Source organism: Carettochelys insculpta, chromosome 21 (genome assembly GCF_033958435.1).
Source record: "Carettochelys insculpta isolate YL-2023 chromosome 21, ASM3395843v1, whole genome shotgun sequence".
Taxonomy (NCBI): Eukaryota; Metazoa; Chordata; order Testudines; family Carettochelyidae; genus Carettochelys; species Carettochelys insculpta.
Window position 1 is genome coordinate 9114414 of NC_134157.1, and position 20962 is coordinate 9135375.

At 45.8% G+C, this 20962-nt stretch overlaps 1 protein-coding gene across 1 annotated transcript in view; it reads right to left on the reverse strand.

The window, feature by feature from the left end:
- The window catches only part of COL27A1 (collagen type XXVII alpha 1 chain), a 259743-nt gene that overhangs the window by 156115 nt on the left and 82666 nt on the right, over nt 1–20962 (reverse strand). The window contains exons 5-6 of the mRNA XM_075015103.1: nt 19880–20035; nt 16211–16252 (exon numbers count right to left, since the gene is read on the reverse strand). Coding sequence (XP_074871204.1) covers nt 16211–16252; nt 19880–20035 — 198 coding nt within the window. The remainder of the gene's footprint in view (nt 1–16210; nt 16253–19879; nt 20036–20962) is intronic.

Genomic DNA, 20962 nt, shown 5'->3' on the forward strand with positions numbered 1-20962 from the left:
GACCAAGTACTGATGGACATCTACCTAACCTGTTCTTAAATATCTGCAGAGACGGAGATTCCACAACCTCCCCAGGCAATTTATTCCAGTGTATGACCACCCTGAGAGTTAGGAACTTTTTCCTAACGTCCAGCCTAAACCTCCCTTGCTGCAGTTTAAGCCCATTGCTTCTTGTTCTATCCTCAGAGGCCAAGAAGAACAAGTTTTCTCCCTCCTCCTTAGGGCACCCTTTTAGATACCTGAAAACTGTTATCATGTCACCCCTCAATCTTCTTTTTTCCAAACTAAACAAGCCCAATTCTTTCAGCCTTTCTTCTTAGGTCATGTTCTCTAGACCTTTGATCATTCATGTTGCTCTTTTCTGGACCCTTTCCAACTTCTCCAGATCTTTCTTGAAATGTGGTGCCCAGAACTGGACACAATACTCCAACTGAGGCCTAACCAGCGCAGAGTAGAGCGGAAGAATGACTTCTCGTGTATTGCTCACAGCACACCTGTTAATGCATTCCAGAATCACGTTTGCTTTTTTTGCAACAGCATCACACTGTTGACTTATATTTAACCTGTGGGCCACTATAACCCCTAGATCCCTTTCTGCCATACTCCTTCCTAGACAGCAGCTTCCCATTCTGTATGTGTGAAAGTGATTGTTCCTTCCTAAGTGGAGCACTTTGCATTTGTCTTTATTAAACTTGATCCTGTTTACCTCAGACAATTTCTCTGATTTGTCCAGATCATTTTGAATTATGACCCTATCCTCCAAAGCAGTTGCAAACCCTCCTAGCTTGCTATCATCTGCAAACTTAATAGGCGTACTTTCTGTGCCAAGATCTAAATTGTTGATGAAGATATTGAACATAATCGGTCCCAATACAGACCCCTGTGGAACCCTACTTGTTATACCTTTCCAGCAAGATTGAGAACCATTAATAACTACTCTCTGAGTATGGTAATCCAGCCAGTTTTGCACCCACCTTATAGTAGCCCCATCTAAGTTGTATTTGCCTAGTTTATTGATAAGAATATCATGCAAGACCATACCAAATGCCTTACTAAAGTCTAGGTATGCCACATCTACCACTTCTCCCTTATCCACAAGGCTCGTTATCCTACCAAAGAAAGCTATCAGATTGGTCTGACATGATTTGTTCTTTGCAAATCCATGCTGGCAGGTGGTAAGCTGACAGGGAACAGCCAAGTGTTTGCAGATGATTTCCTTAATTACTTGGTCCATTATTTTTTCCTGGCACAGAAGTTAAACTGACTGGTCTGTAGTTTCCTGCATTGTTCTTATTTCCCTTTTTATAGATGGGCACTATATTTGCCTTTCTCCAGTCTTCTGGAATCTCTCCTGTCTCCCATGATTTTCCAAAGATGATAGCTAATGGCTCAGATACCTCCTCCATCAGCTCCGTGAGTATTCTAGGATACATTTCATCAGACCCTGGTGACTTGCAGACATCTAACTTTCCTAAGTGATGTTTAACTTGTTCTTTTTTTATTTTATCTTCTAAACCTACCCCTTTCCCACTATTCACTATGTTAGGCATTCCTTCTTCAGACTTCTTGGTGAAGACCAAAACAAAGAAATCATTAAGCATCTCTGCCATTTCCAAGTTTCATGATGGCATATATCCCATTAGCAGATGTGCAGGTGTCCGTGTCCATGATGGTGTGGCTGATGTGGTTAGATCCAGTGATGGTGTCTCTGGTATAGATATGTGGACAGAGCTGGCAACAGGGTTTGTTGCAGGGACAGAAGTCCTAGGTTAGTGTTTCTATGGTGTGCTGTATGCCTGCTAGTGAGTATTTTCTCAAGGTTAAGTGTCTGTTTGCAGGAAAGAACAGGCCTGTCACCTAGGGCCTGTGAGAGTGAAGGACAGGTTGTAAACTGTCAGTAATGCACTGGAGGGCTCTGAGTTGGAAGCTGTAGGTGTTGACAAGTGGTGTCATGTTATTAACCCTCTTGAAGTGAAATGTATAAACTCTGGCCCAGCTGGGTGCTGACACTGGGAGGGTCAACAAGCACATGGGGAGGAGGGGAGAGCATCTCAGAAACTTTTGTATTCTGCACACTTTATAACAAAGCTCTGCTCCTGCCCCACCCTAAAGCACCATCACTTTGAACAACCTTATGGTCCCCCACTGCTTTGTCCTGTGCATCACCAAGATAATCTCCCTAGATCGGTGTCTGGAAAGCACAGTTCTGGGATGTCCTAGAGCACTGTAGGGACATAAACAGGAAGCAAAACTTAATTCAGGATGACTGTTTAGAAACATGTTTGTCTACATTAGAAGCATTCCACAGGGTGCTGTCAACACCAAATCTGGAGCATAAAGTGATCCGACTTTGTACCAGATGTCAATCTGGCAGAGATGGCTTTCCTTCAGTCTTTCCTGATATTCAAAAGAGGTGCTGCACACTCTTCTGCCACATTGCCAGAATGAGGAGACTGAGCAGCAAAGTGGCAAATGAAATTCTGTGTTGGGTAAGTGCAAAGTAAAACATGCTGGAAAAAAAAAAGCCTTGCTCTGCATACAAAATGAGGGAATCTAAAACAGCTATTCCCACTCAAGCATGAAATTTTGGAGTCATTGTGGATAGTTCTCTGAAAATATTTCTCTATAAACAGCAGCAGTAAGAAAAAAATGAACTAAATGTTATGAACCCTTAGAAAGGGATAGATAATAAGACAGTGGATATCATAATACTACTATATAAATCCATGGTACACCCATACCTCAAATCCTGCATGCAGTTCTGGTCCGCCCTTTTCAAAAATGATATCATAGAATTGGAAAGAGCACAGAGGACAACAAATGATTCAGGGTTTGGAACAGTTTCTATATGGGAAGAGATTAAAAAGACTGTGAATGTTCATCTCAGAAAAGAGACCACTAAGGCTGGAACATGATAGAAGTATGCAGTGCTTTTTTTTGTTAAAAAAAAAAAAAATTGAGGAGCCAGTACTCAACCGGTTCTCCCCTCCACCCCCACCCCAGCCAAACCCATGACTGGGGCTGTGGTGTATCCTGCAAGCAAGGTACTAGCAAAGTTTAGCAGACTTTATTTACAAATGGGAAACCTGTTTACAGAGCTGTTGCATCATTCTGTAGCTCTCTCCAAGCCTCCAGCTCACCTCCTCCCCTTTCTTTCCTGGGCTTCCAGATTCCCAGCAGCCAGTGCTCTCAGTTCCAAAACACATTCCCTCCTCTCTTTAGAAGTGCTCTTAATTATAAACAAACATTATTGTTCTAACTACAGCAACTATGGAACAAGCCACTACACTGTTGGCAGAAATACTACACTAAAAACTCTGTAAATACTACATCACAGTCTCTAGTCCAGACAGGTGACTGTCTGAGTTTGACCATCTTTCAAACCCAGTTTCTAGTGCAATGTCATGTTGTGTTGGCACCATGGTGAAGTCATCCAACACGGGCTGGGTGTTGGCATCATCTCCTCTTGGTGCATAGGCAGGTGCAAGATAAGAAGCATTCCACACACACCCATCAGAAAGTCAATAGGTGCAATATCTCAATGATTTTAAGAGAAGGTGTGAATTTATGGTCTCCTTTGTGTAGAATTCCAGGTTTTCTTACTCTTAACAAAAGAGCTGCACTCAAACTTTGGTTCCTTAGCACCCTGCCATTTGTCTGTACAGGTACCTTATACTTTTCTTGTTTCTATTCAACTGTTTTTCTCACATCATCCTCTTTTGTTGCACCAGGTCTTGACTTTAACAAACCAGCAATGTCCAGTTTAGCATTCATCTGTTTCCCATGCAGTGACTCTGCAGGTGATCTTTGTGTCATATAGTTCTGCATGTTTGCAAGAAATCAGTCACGAAGGTTATCCATAATCGCTCTTCCAGTTTAGCTGTTTGCAAATTCTCTTTCAAGCTTCTGTGAAACCTTTCAATTTCCCAGTTGGCTTGAGAGTAATACACAGATGCTTTTCTATGTAAAATGTTCCGCTCTGCTAGAAAAGTTTCAAATGCCAGGGAAATAAATGGACTACCATTATCCAAAACCAGTTCTTTGGGATTTCCTTCCCTGCTAAAAACTGTAGAAAGGAATTTAATCACTGTAGCAGAAGAGATTTGTGATGTAAACTTTACTTCAGTCCATTTACTGAAATAATCTATTAAAGTGATGGCATAATGACAGTCAATTGGAGCAGTATCAAAGGGTCCTATGATAAGAGTCACAAACTTTTTCCATGCAGAACCTAGAAGAGGAATAGGCCATAGTGGTGGGGTACATGTCACTGCTGTCTTATCATGCATTTGGCAAGTTACACAGGACTTCATGATTGCTTCAGTTTGGGAGCCCATCCCTGGCCACCAATACAGATCCAGGAGTTGTTCTGACAATTCCTTGATGAGTATCATGTGCCAGGTGTATGAGTTTTGGCTAGTTCTTCTGGTACAAGTAGCTGGCTTGTACCTCGTAGCACACAGCCATCAAGCAAAGAAAGTTCAACACAGACTCTAAAAAAGGCAGCAAAACTGGATCAAGCTTTTTAGGATTTCTGGGCCACCTCTTTGTCAGAAATTCCCGTACCTTTTACCATGGATTAGACATGTTAAAAAAGGAGCTTGGAATTGCTCTCTTGTAACTGCAGTAAGAGTGATTTGCTGAGGGAGATCAATTTGTCCATTAACTACCCCGAGGTTGAAAGCAGCGAATAAATCTGTGCCAAGGATGGGAGTGCCTTAATGGACAATGTAGAATTCTGCAGTAAGACAGCAATCACCAAAAGTCACTGCTGCTGGCAGGCAGCCATGTAGTGGAATTTGGTTTTTCAGATCGCACACCAAGCGAAGTCTGGGTTCAATAAGAGGCACATTGTGAAAGTAATGCAAACAGATGGAGTCAGGTAGTTCACACGCTGCTGAGCCAGTGCCCAAAGTTAGCTGAAGAGTATGTGATTTGCCTGAAGATATGGCAGAAACATTCACAGTGTACATTACCTGTTTTGGAATACGTGCAGCAGTAATTTTGTCCACACACAGCCCAGTAACATCTGGTATTGGACCTGCATGCACCTGTTGATTGGACTGGCTGCTGCAGCATACCTTAGCAAAATGCCCCATCTTTTTTGCAGTGATGGCACTGAGCTAATTTTGCAGAACATTGTGTGTAGCTTGTGAGGTGTTGTGAGGATCCATAGTGGAAAGGATGTTTTTGCTGTGCTTGGAATTTGCTGATTCTGTGATTTTTCATTAGCTTTCTCCTATCTGTCCGCAGTGACAGTGGACTTTCCTGCAAAGGAGTCACAGCCTGAGCCTCCTGTATCCATGCTCATTATTTTGGCTTCTGTGAGAGCCAACTCAATCTGGGTAGCAGCTGTTATTGCTTTTTTCCAGTGTAAATTGTGGTTCTAGAACCAAGTGCTCTCTTACACGAAGCACAATTGTTTTTTTCAATGAGCTGGTCTCTAACAATCTCATCTGCCATATTCCCAAAGTCACAAGTTACAGTCAGACTCCTCAAAGAAGCAATATACTCAATTCCACCACCATCAGGTTTTCTTCACTCTCCTTTTAAAACCAGAGCACTGAGTAGCGCACAGATGTGGGCACAGATGCTCTCAGGGTAAAAGCATTGGGAAGGACTGGGTTCGATTCCTTGATTTACCACTGACAGTCTATGTGCCTTTGGGCAAGTTATTCAACTTCCTGGTGCCTCCGGTCCCCATCTGTACAACAGGGAGAACAGCCCTGCCCTAGGGAGATCCAGGACGATAAGCATCCTGAAGAATGAGAGGCATAGGTAATGCAAGCGGGTACATGTGGGGTTACACATGCCCCCCCCCAATACCTTTCCCCCCCTCAGGGTGCGTCTACACTTGCATTCCTCTTTTGAAAGAGATATGCAAATGAGGTAAATCTTGTTCGAAATTTAAATATGCAAATGAGGTGCCAAATATGCAAAATTATACACCATTTGCATTTTCAATTTACCTCATTTGCATACCTCTTTCGAAAGAGGAATGCAAGTGTAGACGCACTCTCATTGTCAGAGGTGTGGCCTGAGAGCAGCACAAGTTTCCTTACTTGTGCTACTCTCTGGCTATGCTGCTCTGGGGGGTTTTAGGAACAAGGGGCTTCCAAAGACTGCTGGGGGAGGGTCCTTTCAAGAGGTCCCCATCTACACAGGTGGCATGTGATTTGAAAGCAGCACTTTCGAATTGCTGCAGCTGCCATTATGCTAATGAAGCACTGAATATTCATGGCAGTGTATCCCAAAGTGTCTCATTAGCATCCCCCTTTCCAAAGGGAGGGGCTGGTGTAGACATGGCCAAAGGGGGTCACGTAAATACCTATGCTAGAATACTTCAGACATGACATCAAATCCTGGCGTTTCGATCAGCCCTGACTTCAGCTGAAGTAGACAAAAACTGCGAAAGGAGCTTAAAGTGTGAACTATGGTCTGAAGAGGGAAAATCCTAGAGAAGGGAGTTGTTTAAACCCTTCAGAGAAATGCACAAGCCACATCATTTCACATCCACGGCCACACACAAAGGAAGGCAGTGAGGCACAAGGAGGACAGGGAAACCATCTGCTGTGTATCACCTCTGAGGGCCACATATCAATGCTAGTTGCTATCTTATACAAAGGATCACACTCTCTTTTAAGAGCTGCAAGGATGTGAAGGTGCCAGAGCGTTCCAAAGAGTCCTGTGCAAATGATGGTCCCAAGTGTCAGCTTGGGCCTGAGGCGAGCTGGGTGAAAGAGCTCTGTCCCCTCACTGACACTGTGCAAACTGGAACAAACAAACACTTTGGCCTTTCTACACTCAAAAGTTGTGCCACTTTAATTACACTGGCGCCAGCCCCTTGGTGTGGACACAGTTGTATTACTAAAGAGGTGCCTTATACAGGTTCCACTATGGCAATATAGGGATTAATGATAAAGGTATAAGCCTCCTTTATATGCCACTGCCTCTGCTTAAGGGCTGGTACCAGTGTAACTATCTCATTTAAAAAAAGTCATGCCCCTATAAGCAACCTGCAGCCTACTGGGGTCTGTATGTGGCCCTTGAGACATTTTGTTTACTGTTGCATATGCACAGGCTTGCCAGATTCTGCTGGTTTCCATCCATGTAGTCCCCCCCCGCCCCTGGAATTACTCAAGTGATACATACTTCCAGCAAGAACACGTGAAGTGAGGTGCATGTTGACTGCATATAACATCGACTCAGAGCCGTATGCCCCCTGTGTACCCAAGCAAAGCAGTGCTACAGGTCAATCGGCACACGCAGCAAACACTAGGTACGCAAGTGCAATTAGCAAAGCTACCTGTCTCAGGAGACAGTCTTGGTTATGTAACACTGACAGACCCCAGCACCAGGGACAGAACCTGTGAGCATAGGGTCTAAAGCCCTGCACTCTACCACGTGAGCTAAAGGCCAGCTGGCTCTCAGCTGAGGCTGTAGAGCAGAGACTTCACTTACCCCAGATGAGGTCTCAGTACCTCTGGGTACTACAGTTACAATAATCTTGCAGCCCCCTGAGACGAATGAGGGCCACTCCTGTGGCCTGCTCACTAGCTTTGGCTGTCCATTGCTGCCCTACAATCTTCAAATATGCTGCCCTACAATCTTCAAATATAAAGCATGCTTTGGTCTCCCTGGGCTTCACCCCCTGTCTGCATGACAGGGACAGGAGCGATCACCTACGTCACCACGGAGCGTGAGTATAAGACATGCAGGACTCTGAGGTGCTCTGATACCACAGCAAAGGTACCACAGATACAGTATTTCTGAGCAGGACACGAAAAAAAAAAAATCTCATCACAAAAAGCAATCGAAGGCCATGCCACATGGAAGCCATGCCCTGAAATGCCGGGCTTAAAAAACAATCAGCTCTTCAAAAGAGAGAAAGTCAACTGCACTTAAAAGAGAAATTAATCCAGCACTAGATGGAGAACCTATTTTTGTCTCTGCGTTTGAGAGCAGAACTGGAGCTGGGACTTGGAAGCACAGCTCTCTCTCTTCTCACCCGGCAAGCGCAATAGAAAACACTAAATGCCAGCTAGTACCTCATTATGCATCAAGCCCCTTCATTATTACAGCACATAAACGCATTCTCCAGCCTCCGTCTTGGACAGGCCAGTTTCTGCTGCTAAAATAAAACAGGATATAATTTAAAACTACAAAATAGAATAGAGTCAAAAGCTGGAAGATGGCAACCGGATGGGCAGTCAGTCTAACGCTGATGAGTACTACGGGCAGCCAGGCCTTACAGCCTGAGCTCCATTCCCAGTGGTTTCCTAAAATACCTCATTTGAAGGCTGTTTATATCCGAAGCACATATGTTATTAGCAACAAGCTGCAAGCAGTAGGGAAATCAAAACATTCTGGGGATCTCAGAGCTGAATTTAATACAAAATAAAATGCATCCACAGGATATATAGCAAATGCAGGGGCATAGGCTCAAAGCAGGACTCCAGAAGTTTGTTCTCAGCTCTCACAACATTTCCTCTCCACTTCAACTTTCCCATTCATTGCAGCGGTGACCAATAGCTGCTTCTCTCCAGGAGGCTTTTGTCCATGCAACCTATGGAACATAGGACTTGCCAGCCCGGTACAGACCTTGGTGTACCTTGCCTGCTATCTTGTCCCCAATGTGGTCAGTACCAGCTGCTTCAGCAGAAGATTGATGAAACACTGCAGCAGACGGTGATAGAATAAAAAGTCCCTTCCTAACCTCCATCAATTAGATGTTGACTGACACCCTGAGGCAGGAAAGTATAAAACTGGCCCTTACAAAATTATCACTTGGACCCTAATTGTGCTTCCTGTGCAGGCAGACAGTAAAACTGCAACTCAAAATCAAGTCAGAAGCAAAAGCAATTATCTGTATAACTGGACCAAGCAAAGGCAAGGCAGGAGGTAAAGACCCACTTAACTCAGAGCACATGGTTCTTTACTGGACCACTGAAGGCAGCGCCACCAACAAAGGGGGGGGGGCAGTTAGAGGTCAGCTGAGCACAAATCCTTTGTGAATGGCTTTATCACTGGCTGAAGACCTGGAGCCCTGCCTAACCCACACTGCCACCAAGAGCAGGTTACTATTCTTGCATGAGCGTTGGGCAAATTCCTTCTGTTCCTAGATCAAAAGTCCATGCCCCACCGCACAAGAACCCTCTCCTCATCCTCCTTCCCAGAGATGACAGGTTCCCAGGTCTGACAAAAGATGCCTAACTTGACCAGCACCAACAGGAAGAATGCAAAGGGATGAGAAGTCCAGGCGCTGCTGTTAATACCTCACTTCTGCCTATAGCCAGCAACTTGCTCATGGCCGCTGTCCAAAAGAACTGCGCAGAACACAGTTTAATCTCAGTCATATATTCAATAGTTCAAAGCACATGAGTGAACCAAAATTCAGAGTGTTTTCTGGTTCGGGTCAATCAAATTATTTCATATGGATCATTTCAAAGCTTGTGTTTTGACTGACTTCTGCTTTTAAAATCTTTAACGTTATGAGCTTAAATTTCTAAATGAAATGTCGCTTTGACCCAGAAAAGACACAGACATTTGTGCATCAGACATGTCTAAAGAAAACTCTGCTTATTCCAAAGCTTTTTTATCTCAACCTTTTTCATTGGGAAATTCAGGCTCTATTTCAGTTTCCTTTTCAGCCATTCAGCATATTTCAATGAAAAAGGTTTCTGTGAACTTTCCCATCTTCTGCTACTCTTAACATTATGGTGTGTTTCCTCCAGTAACAAACCCCTGGGTGGATTAGCTGCATTAGGGAACTTTATGCTGCAGTCTAGAAGTAGCAGGGCATGTGATTCATTTGTTACTGTGGAAAGTCAAGATATCCTGCGCCTGCTGCTTGGGGCTAAGGCAGTATAATTGAAAATTTTGCTTCCTTTGAATTTGCAAGTGGCATCCAGATGCTGGACCTGGAATATTAATACACTGAAAGCTTCAACTATTAAAGGCCTAAGCTTTCAAGAATGACTAGTGTGAATTTGAGTTTCACCATATTGATGCCCAATTTGAGACATGGTATTCAAAGGGCTGGTACTCAGGAGTTCTTAAGGTCAAGACCTCAAGTTGCTTCAAGTTGGGTTTCCACCTAGTGAGAAACACAAAATCACTGTAGTCAGTCTTGAAAAATCTTATGCCTCAGGGTCAAACTTAGATCAGCTGAAGCAAGGAGTCATCAACCTAAATGCACTGATGTACTTCTATAAAAGGAGTGTGACTCCTAATACATCACCATTGAGAATCCAATTCAAGAGAAGGGCAGAGAGATAAATCATTTTAAAAACTGTCTCTTGGCAAAAAGCATCTCTTCTGACCTTGTAGAAGGCCAGTGGATCTAATAACCATGGTCACTGCAAGACATCAGTACAGCATGATAAACCCTGGAGGTACAGTCCTTTGATGGAGGAGCTAATACAGGAGCAGAAAAGTTCTCTCTCAAGTTGAAAACATACTGAAATATTGCAAGCATATGGTAATCTATAAAAGACAGCATGAGCATGGGAACTGTAGGTCCCCCTGCAGGTCAGCTAATAAAAAGTCTGATACTATCTATTATTCACCATTGCATGGCTCAATGGGTTTTTATTTTTGTTATAAGAAAAAGAGTAAAAAAGCAAACCCAGATTCCTCCTCCACTCAGACTTTTTTTTATAAAATAGCATTAAAGTAGCAAAACACAATCTGAAATGATGTACCATAAACCATCTAAAATATCCTGTCCTGTCTGAAATTCAGCTCAGTTCATTTCAGGTGGCTGAGACACCGAAGATCTAAATTAAAGCTGACAGAAAATTTGGTGAAAATAAAGTAGCCAAAATGCCCATTTTGAGGCACAGAAAGAAAATGAAAACAACAATTTCCAAAGCATTTCTAGTGAACTTCTGAAACATTTTCTTCGGCCCACATGATTTTATTTTTCTTTTCAGTTTTTCATTTCATTGAGAGAAAACAACAGCACCACAATTAGTTTCAACGGAAAGTTAAACCACTTTTCTTTGGATATTTTGGTTCAGCCACTAACCAAAAAAACCCCAAACAAATCCACTTATCTTCTCAGCTCGATTTAGAATAAAAATTAGAGCTAATGCATCTAGGCTCCATCTCAAATAAACTGCAAAGACAGCCCGGGAGAACTGTGCATTTGCTCAAACTCCTTCAGTCAAGATTCCAAACTGGCTTTTGCTCTGTAGCACACAGAAGGATTTCTGGCTAGACTGCATTTCCCAAGAAGTTAGAGATGCTGGAGAGCAAAAGTGTTTAGACCAGGGTTCTGCAACCCAAATAGCAAGAAGAGCCATTTCTTCTCAAGTCAGTTAGAAAAATCAATACTCAAGAGCCCGAATGCATGTGACTATGAGAGAGCCCTTAACAAATGACGTCAAACTGCACTTTTGGTAACTCATTTTATGAACAGCACACACACAGTGATTTGTACCAGTTAGAAAGTTAAGTTAACCCCCCACTTCCAGGCTTTATCTGCCTCAGACCCCAAATCTGTGCCCTACCCCCAAGCTTTACTCCTCCCTCCTACCCCCAATCCCCAGGCTTAACCCCTATCAGCACCAAATCACACCCCATCCCCAGGTTTAACCCATCTCAGCTGCCTGCCCCAACTTGCCCACTGAGTCCGGATCTTACTCACTCTCAGCTCTCCCCACCACACGTGCACTGGGTCCCTCCCAAACTTCTGAGAACTTTCCCAGCCACAGCTGTACCAGTGCCAGACTCACCAGGTCCCATGGCTGGATGGAGAGCTGGGCTGGGCTCTGGCAGAGCTAGGCTTGAATTGCCTGATGTGGCTCCAGGCTCCGGCTGCAGCTCTGGAGTGAGGAGGAGCTGGGGGGCGCCGCACTGCCCAGGAGGTGGTGCTGGGCCCACATAGAGGGAAGCTGCACTCACAGGAGGCCTCCCCCAACTTCTTCCTCCTTAGCATGACTATTCGGCTCTGGCAGGGGTAGGCTCAGCTGCCCCTCCCATTGCATGCTTCCCCCACGAGCAGCATGGGTGGCTCCCTGCACTGCCCCCGCTGAAATAATGGAAATGAATTGAATTGGTTTCATGCCAGCTGTTAAATGAGTTCAATTAATTCCATAATTTCAGCAGCGGCAGGGCAGAGAGCCACAAGAGGAGTCAGCAGCAGCAGCACCCAGAGCCGCAAGTGGCTCCTTAAAGAGCCTCATGCGGCTCTGGAGCCATAGGTTGCTGATCCCTGGTTTTTACCATTGGGGCCGCTCTTTATCAAACAAGGTACAGGCTGTAAGACCAAGCGGTGTGCTACTGGACGCTGAGTGTCGGGCAATCTGCTGAAGTTTAACTTTGGGACTCTGACAGATGTTAATGGTAAGTAACCAGTCAAATCCCCCATTAACCACTTACACTTAAGAGGCACTTCCTGTCCAGAGAGCGCGTTAGTTCAAAGATGTCTATGATTCTAACTTAAAGATGGACTGTAAAGACTTTTGCCTTTTATTGTTTCCTTTAGGGCTCCACAGATTTGTATTCCGACCCCCATGCCCTTCCTCACCAAAATACATTTTCTTGTCTTCCATACCACCACCGTCAATCTCAGAAACATCAGGGTTTTATTTCCTTGGTTTTCCTGGGGGCTCCTTGGTGGACTGGAGAAATGGTGGCATAACAACAGCCTAACCCTCCTCCCCCTGAAAAAAAAATAACTGAGCATGAGCTTTTTTCAGCCCTCAGGCAGAAGCAGAGTTTCTGCTGTAAAAGACTGTGGCTGTCCTGATCCATTATAAATCAATGAAGGGCACGTAAAACAAACCCCAGAGCTCTTGGCCTGCTCTCTGCAGTTATAAAACCTGGGTATTTAAATGCCTAATGCTGGCTACGTATGAGTAACTTCACACACAAGAACAACCCCCTGGAGAGCAGTCAGCTGCAGAAGCATTTGCAAGATCAAGAATAGAGATAAAAGTTTGCTTAGTTCAATCCATTTATCTTCCCCTTATTCGGTGCTGCAGGGAAGGGCATCGTTCTGGGCTGTTACTTGGCCATGCTGCCCACTGGAATAGCTGTAAGTTACTTTTAGTTTTGCAGCGTTCGGGTTTTGTGGGCCCTAAAAACAAGAAGATTACTCTCCTCATGACATGACATCATCCCAAGATGTGACTTCCCTTCCAAGTCAGGATGGAGAAGAACTTGAGCTGTGATGACAGACCTACATTAAGTACGCTTCCATGGATCAGGGTTCTCCTACTGTGCCCAACACCAGAGAAACAGACTCCATGGCATACAGGAAGTAGGCTCCATTGTGCATTGCAATTGCCATTTACTATACAGTTGCAAGGGGGAGGTCTGAAATCCTCACTCAGAAGACCTTATCATCAGGCAGATGAGGAGAAAGCGCAGTGGCTAACACTGGTGTGTCCAGCCCTGCCAGAACTGTTCATTGACTTAGGGCTGAGAGGAAATCCTTGGAAGGGAGTGAAGATGGGTTTGGGCACCAGAGTCTTAGGCTTGGTCTACACTACAGACGTATGTTGGTGTAACTATATCAGTCAGGCTGTGGAAAACCCATGCCTGAGTGATGCAGTTACATTTGCCGAATGCTTAGTGTAGATAGCTCTGTGTGGATGGGAGGGTCTTATTCTACAGTCAAAGCTGCCATCTTTGGGACGGTGGAGGAGCAGCTCTCCCCTCGGCGCAGGTAGAGTCTTCACCAAGCGCTACAGCTGTGCTACTGCAGTGCTGTGTGAGCAGCCAAACCCTTAGAGTCATAGATTCTAAAGCCAGGAGGAATCATCTAATCTGACCACCTGTGTAACTCAGGCCAGAGACCTGCCCCTCAATCATTCTCAGGACAGAGCTACTGGAAAAACAGCCCGGCTTCATATTAACATTTTTAGTGCTGGAGACTCTACCTTGGTAAGGTTTAATCTCACTTAAAAATGTATGCCTTATTTCCAGTCTGAATTGCTCTAGCTTTGACTTAGCTGCAAAGGAGCTCCAAATAATTTTTTTTAAAACATCCACCTGGAAGCCAGACAAAATTTTAGCAAGATTTCCCTCCAGTACAGACTTTGCCTTAGTTCTTAAAGAGCACCTAAAAGGCTTCAGTTCCTTTGTCATTCAGGTGTTTTTGAAAATTGTCCCCAGGGCATACTGATCAAGCCATCTGTCTGGCTGTGAAATAGCACAGTCACAATCACTCAGGAGGGCAAGGGGTGGAGGAAAGAAACACTTCTTGCTTCCTTTTCCCAGTTTTAATAGTTTGTTATGATCCCCTCTTTAAATGACAATTAAAGCCTGTTGATCCAACTGCTCCTTCCCAATAAATGGTGTAAATAGGATAAGCAGAAGTGTCCCGCCCCGGGGCATGGCATAAGGGATGGTTGGATGGATGAAGATAAATATACATCACCGGTGCTTTCTGAATTAAATGGCTAACCTTGCCCAGATACACACACACCAAGGATCTTATACCTTTGAACAATGAAGATGTCAATTTCTGATGATCTCTTCCAGCAATTAATCTAGTACCTTCTGTACTCATCCACTAATACGATGGCCCTCAGCTCCACCGCTGTACTAGCCAAGCCCTTTATAATATGCAATTAGTTCTTCCTAATTAGGAGTTAATGAAAACTCTGGAGCTTCCATCTCTCCCTAAAAATGCAGAAACTTGAAAACGAAAATGACAAACTGAAGCTTATCACAGTCCCTGCAGCAGGTCTGGGAAAGGCTGCTCTCGGCAGCAGCTGACCTGCTCCTCATTATTTTTCAAACCATCGCATTATATAAAGCTGCTGAAGTCCAAAAGAGCCTTTAATATCAGAATTAAAGATTCCCAGGAGTCTCTGGTTTTGATTAAGTGCTTGAAAAATTAAATTTGATCCAGTTCCAGAATCTCATTATCCTTCGCCCTTGGGCCCGCGAAGTTCACCGGGCTCTCTTACTAGGGCAATATCTCGTTAATTCACACTAACCAACAGGAAAGCCACTGAGAATGAGTCAGGCTTCCGAAAGGGTAAGGAAAGCAGACAGATAACAGAAGAGATAAGGAAAGCTTGGCACAGACTAGGCTGTTGATTTGGATAAGGGTGGAGCAGTGTAATTCAGGGTCATTCATAATTTGCCTGGAACACCAAAGCTCTCTAGGATATTTGGAAGAATTTCAAGGAGCAGTTTCTCAGAACAGCCCATGCTCAGATTTGTATGCACGCTTCAATTGCACTTGCATTCCAGCTAAACTGTGTGTTCAAATTAGGGCAGAATCAGGTACACAGTTCCGAACAGCCCCCTTTATGCAATTTGCATTAAATACTGACATTGCGGGAGTATGAGACCATGCCATAGAATTCTGCTATTAAAGTTTTACTGTGACCTATTGTATGTTCAAATATAATAAAACAGCACACCAAGTTTCAAAAGCTACTCATAAACGCTTTGAATTTCCATCTCTGCATTAAACCTTTCCCCTACTACCAGAACAATGACTCTGGCATTCACCCTCCTCCTCCTCCTCCTCCTCCTGAGAAAACTGCTGGAAGTTATAAAATGAATTTGGACACTGGCCTGGCAGCTTCTGGTCCTCCCAAACACTCTATGATGGAGGAGTGGAGTGGATCTTTGAAGTCCCACATCAGTGGTGGAAGCAGTAGCCACACTGTTATTCTTCTGCTCCCTCTACATCGACCTCCCTCCAGTCCACCCAATTTACAAGAACTCCAGGAAGCACTGGATATCGTATAGATATTTTTGTTTCCACTGCCACGAGAGCCATCACAGTCACAAACTGATCCATTTATGTAGCTATTTGATTCAACCAATGCCCAACCAGCCTCGCCATCCATCATCAAAGGTTAAAAAGAAACACTCGTAATGTTCGCCTAAAAACGCTAAACAACTATGAATTTGTTCCATCTTTACTGCTTAATACGGTTAGCAAGAGCGCTTTATTTTTGATGGAAGCTCTTCAGGAATAGGATCTAATCTAGTGTTTGTTCTTACCTAGGATACTTTTGGAGTGCTTAGGGGAAAACCCAAACAACTTGCAGCCCAGGCTGTGCAATACAGTCTTTTACCTAATCATTAATGATATAGCCAAAACAATCTCTTTGTTTCCTTGAGAAATGTCATTGCACCATGATGCATCAAAGAAATCTTGGACACCTCCCCCAAATTCCTCCCTAAAAGGGACAAGCCCTGCACATCTCCCCAAGCTGAGCTGGAAAATTCATACCTGAGTGTGGGATTCCTGAATTTCATTCATTTCTTTTGGCACCTACATGATCAAGGGGAGAAAGAGAGAGAAAGAAATAGATCGTTATCTCAAGTAGCAGCATTTATTTAAGCAAGTGATTGTTGATGGGTCTGCTGTTTCCATAGACTAAGAGTGTAGTGGGGTAGAAGGGGGTTCTTTTAAAAATTTCCTCTTTTCAGCATGCTTCTCCCTACATGAACAGGCCTGGGGAATGTGGCTGGCACCTTAGTACCTGCACATCCAGTGTGCACATTTGGCCATTTTCCTGTTGCTATTCTGGAGTAAAGTTCCAGCATGTTTTTCTCTAGGAACACAGGTGGTTTACTCCTGAGCTCTAGAAATGGATAACAGTGGGTGCAGCTCTCAAAGCCCTGGACTCTATTCCTAGCTCTTCCAGTACTCTCTTGGGCAAGATTGTCTCTGGGTCATAGCTCCCCTTCTGTAAAATGGCGACAATGCTAATCTACCTCCTGGGACCGTGGCAAACTTCAGACACTAGATACGCAGAGCAACGAGAGCGAGAAACGCACCTTCTAATGCACCAGCACCGTCATGACTGGGGATGACTGTGGGTCACTCTTGTGATGCTGCAAATTGGGGCTTGTCCACATTCACACCAAGGTGGGAAGAGAATCAATCTCACCCTAGCCAGCCACAAACTGACTGACAGGCAGGACCCCACTGATGAGCAATAACAGTCCACTGATGTGCTTTGATTTAGGCTGTTTCCAAGGTGACTTGACTAATGTGCACCAACAAACCATATATGCCCACCAGCAGGGTACACCCCGACCGGTAAGTCCACAGGAGGGAAGCATGGGGTAGCTTCACATCCCCACTTTCCGTGTAGCGAATGCTCACATGGACAACTCTTTATACACAGAAGAGCGAATCATCATCAGTCTGCACACAGGCAAAGGACAATGTGTGTTAGCCAACAACCATCACCTGTTCCCCTCTGCGCTCACTGGCACCATAGATCTCCAGTTAATTCTGCATGATGCTTTGATTTTAAACATTTTTCTTTCAATACTTATGGAAACTGACACCACCCAGCCAGCACCCCAACCAGGAAGCCAGTGACTGTTCTGAGGCCAGAGGCAAGGAAGCCAGAGACAGTGGGAAAGCAGCACGAACTGTTACTTTTCCAGCTGCACTGCTCGGCTTGTTAATGAGCAGAAGACTGATGAATGGAAGTGAAAGCAAACGAAAAGATGCAAAGGGCCAGGAAAGCAGCTGCTCCTTCCTACACATATAGATCCGACCCTTCCACTGCGCCTTCCCAGCACATTAGTAATCCACTCTCAGAGGTTATTAAACCCAGACAAAAGCTCATGCCAAAGGCTGGTATGACTTATGAAACTGCTTGTCCCCACAAAGCAAGTCCTGCTATAAGGGCTTTTCTAAGCAGCAAATGTTGCAACAGAAGATAGTGGATATTTGAATTGTCTCACCTCACCCCTGCTCCCAAAAGTCAGAATGCCTGTGTCACTAAGGACCAGGCACCAGAAGCCTCAGTGCATGGCCTAGGCAGCAGTTCCTGACCATTTTGAGATGGCAACCTATTCTGACAATTCAGTAAGACTTTGTGACCCAAGGCAATTCAAAATGGAGGGGGGTTCTCCCCTGGGAAAAATGCACCCCCCCAACTCCTCATCTTAAACCCCTCCCAGCTCCAAAACTCTTCCCCCACCTACCTCGCATGAGCTCCATGCACTGTTGCCTGCTACGCTTTTGCCAGGTCGCCACCTCCTTCTCTATCCCTCCTTCTCCCTTCCCCCACTTGCAGTGTGGGCAGTTCCCTGCCCTGCTGCACTGAAATGGGACTACTTTAATGGCTGGATCCCTCCTGCCAGCTGTTAAACCAATTAAATTGAGTTCCATTTCAGTGTGGCAAGACAGAGACTGGGAGCCTGAGGAGGAGTCAGGCAGCAGTGGTAGGAGTCACAAGTGGCTCTTTAAAGAGCCACATGTGGCTTGGACCCACCCAGCTGGCAACCCAGGTTTGGGTCCCGACCTGTAGGTTGGGAATCCCTGGCTTAGAACCAGGGTGGCTAGGAGAAGCAGAGTTCCATCCCTTCCTTCCAGCATAGCTGCTTTTATTCTACTCAGAACAGCTAATTATCATCAGCCTTTTCCTTGCAATCTACTATTCTCTTCCAGCATCTACATGAGCAGAAGGGCCAACAGACCACAGATAGCTCATCCTTCCCCGCTTGCTAGTGAAGAGAAGCCACTGCTGGGACCAGAAACACAGGTCTCCAGCCTCTGCTGCCAGTATTTTCCTTTGGAGTGATACTGAACCCACTCGTGCTACCAAAGAGTGTGCTTGAACTGACACAAGTTTCTTTGGCTAGGTTACAGGGCGTGCAGCAGAAATTCTTGAGAGATAATTAAGAACCCTGGTATAATGGACACCCAGAGTGTTTCTAGCTTTCCAACACACCAGTTACTGAGGTCTGCTGTAGATTACACATAGGTTACCATAAGCTGCCGTACATCATCCTTTTTATGTCAGTGTCTACAGCAGCTCCCACCAATGTCAGTGCCTTACTACACTGATGTAATAATGCCACCTCCACACGAGGTCCAAGGCTTGTCAGCATAGTTAAGGTGATACAGGGTCAAGATCAACACTGTGTCCCTTATGCTGACCATCTTGTTGATTTCCCAGCCGGGGCCCTCAAATTCACAAAAAAGCCCACACTTCCTCTGGGGAGCTGGGTCGCTAGACCCTGCTCCTGGCTCAGGGTGGGCAGCGCTTCCCCTCATTCCTGGCTGGGAACCCCCAGAGCTTGGTGGCTTGGCAAGCCAGACAGACCACCAAGCCACAAAATCAACAAAAGTACCTGTCTCCTGAAGGGGAGCTGACAGGTGGGGGAGCTGAGAAGCCACAGGAAGAGGTACTGGAGAGAAAACCCAGGTGGCCTCACTCTGCTCCCAGCAGAAACAGGGAGCAGAAAGAGTGAGGCAGCTGATGAGCCCTGTGGGAGCCTATGTCTTGGTTTGGAATGACATGTGGTCAGCAAACAAGAACTGCCATAATCACTAGCCCAGGAGACTCTCTCCATATGTATGCAATGCTGGGGTCTTCTTCGCCCACACCCCCAAACCAGATTAGCTCCCATTCAGCTTCCTCCACCTAGCATGGCACTGTACCCTCCCGCCTCATCTGTGGCTGCAGACCTGGTACCACCAGGAAGGTCATCTTGCTCACCCACCCAGAAACAGAGACAGGACAATGCAGCTGGGAGCTCCCACTGCAGACGTGTGGGCGGGGACGAGAAGACAAATGCTCCAAAGCCGTTGCTCATTCCGAGCTCTCCCCAAGTGACATCAGACACTGTTGCTAAAGCTTGTCTCCTCCAACTGTGGCATGGGCCTCGGGACAGAATACCCAGGTAAACGGGAGCTCCGAGAGGCCCTTTCCAGCCACGGAGTGTGGATATATGTGGGGAAGGAAAGAAACACTGCACCAGTGCCCAGCCACAAAGGGTGTCAGAGTCACCATTGTATTTTCTCCACCTCGCCGCAGATATCTGAGTCCCAGCAGGCTGAATTAAGCCAATGGTGGGACCCAGGCATCAAGCAGTGTAACACCAGGGATAAACTGGGCCCCACTCTGCAATGGGGATGCCCTAGCCACACCTCCGGCCAAGCAGAAGAAAGCTCATCCGGGGAGCAGGACTGGTCGCAGAAAGCTTCAGCGCTGAAAGTGCTGGTGCAATTGGCCTTGTAGCCCGCACAGTATTCGCTGGCAGCTCCCGGATCTCCCATCTGGAAGGTCAGCTGCTGCAGAGCACCCTGTGAGACAAGGAAACAAACAAGCCAGAGCTGACCATGGATGCAGACGTGGCAAATGAAAAGCAAGCAGGAGAGGTTTGGATGTAGTTACTTGGACATATGCCAAGATTACATAGGCAAAGAGACGACCCTTCTACAGAGAAGGAATCCTACACCAGGGCCAACAGAGAGCTGCCCCAGGGCAGGGGTGCCTGAGTCTCGAGCACCTGGTTCCACATCCTTTTCAGACCCAACCTGGCCAAGCCTCTGAACCCAGTGGTTCCCATCCCAAACCCAGGCACGCCCCCTCGCTCTGTGGCTGGAAGAGAGGAACTGCATCCACCCAGGCAGCAGGGGAACAGATGAACAGAACTACTGAGGGAAGGACAGCATTCTGCCGCACGATGCACCTCTCTTGAGAGCTGGGAATGGAGTTAAATGATAGCAGTGAGTGCTGAGCATCAGCTCTTCTCTCAGCATGCTGATGGATCAGGCCCTAAATCCATAGCCTACCCCAAAAGTCAGGCACATGCCCCCTACCGCCAGCCTGAGAAGGGCTCTGGATTCCTCGACCAAACCCCGGGCATTTGGCAAGACAGGGAGGGAAGAACCAGCTGCCTCCATGGAGATCAGCGTTGGCTGACAGCTCCAAATACCATCTTTCCAGCACCTGCCCCCTCCCCACATTCAGATCCTTGGTGACAGGGGAATGTAAAAAGGCCATTGCTGACATGCACTGACGGTTGCTGTTGCTGGGGACAGCTTTGTGCTGACGAGAACGAGCCAGCAGAAGGCAGAGAGAGCCAGAGGGCTCTGAAGGAGAGAAGACCCACGGGCAATGCAATGCTGAGAGCCTGCTTCTTGGTGCCAGGAGAGATGAGATGAGCCTGTGGAGGGAGCTGGCAGCAACCTGCTTGCCTGGAAAAGCCAGCAGTCTCCATGGTTCTG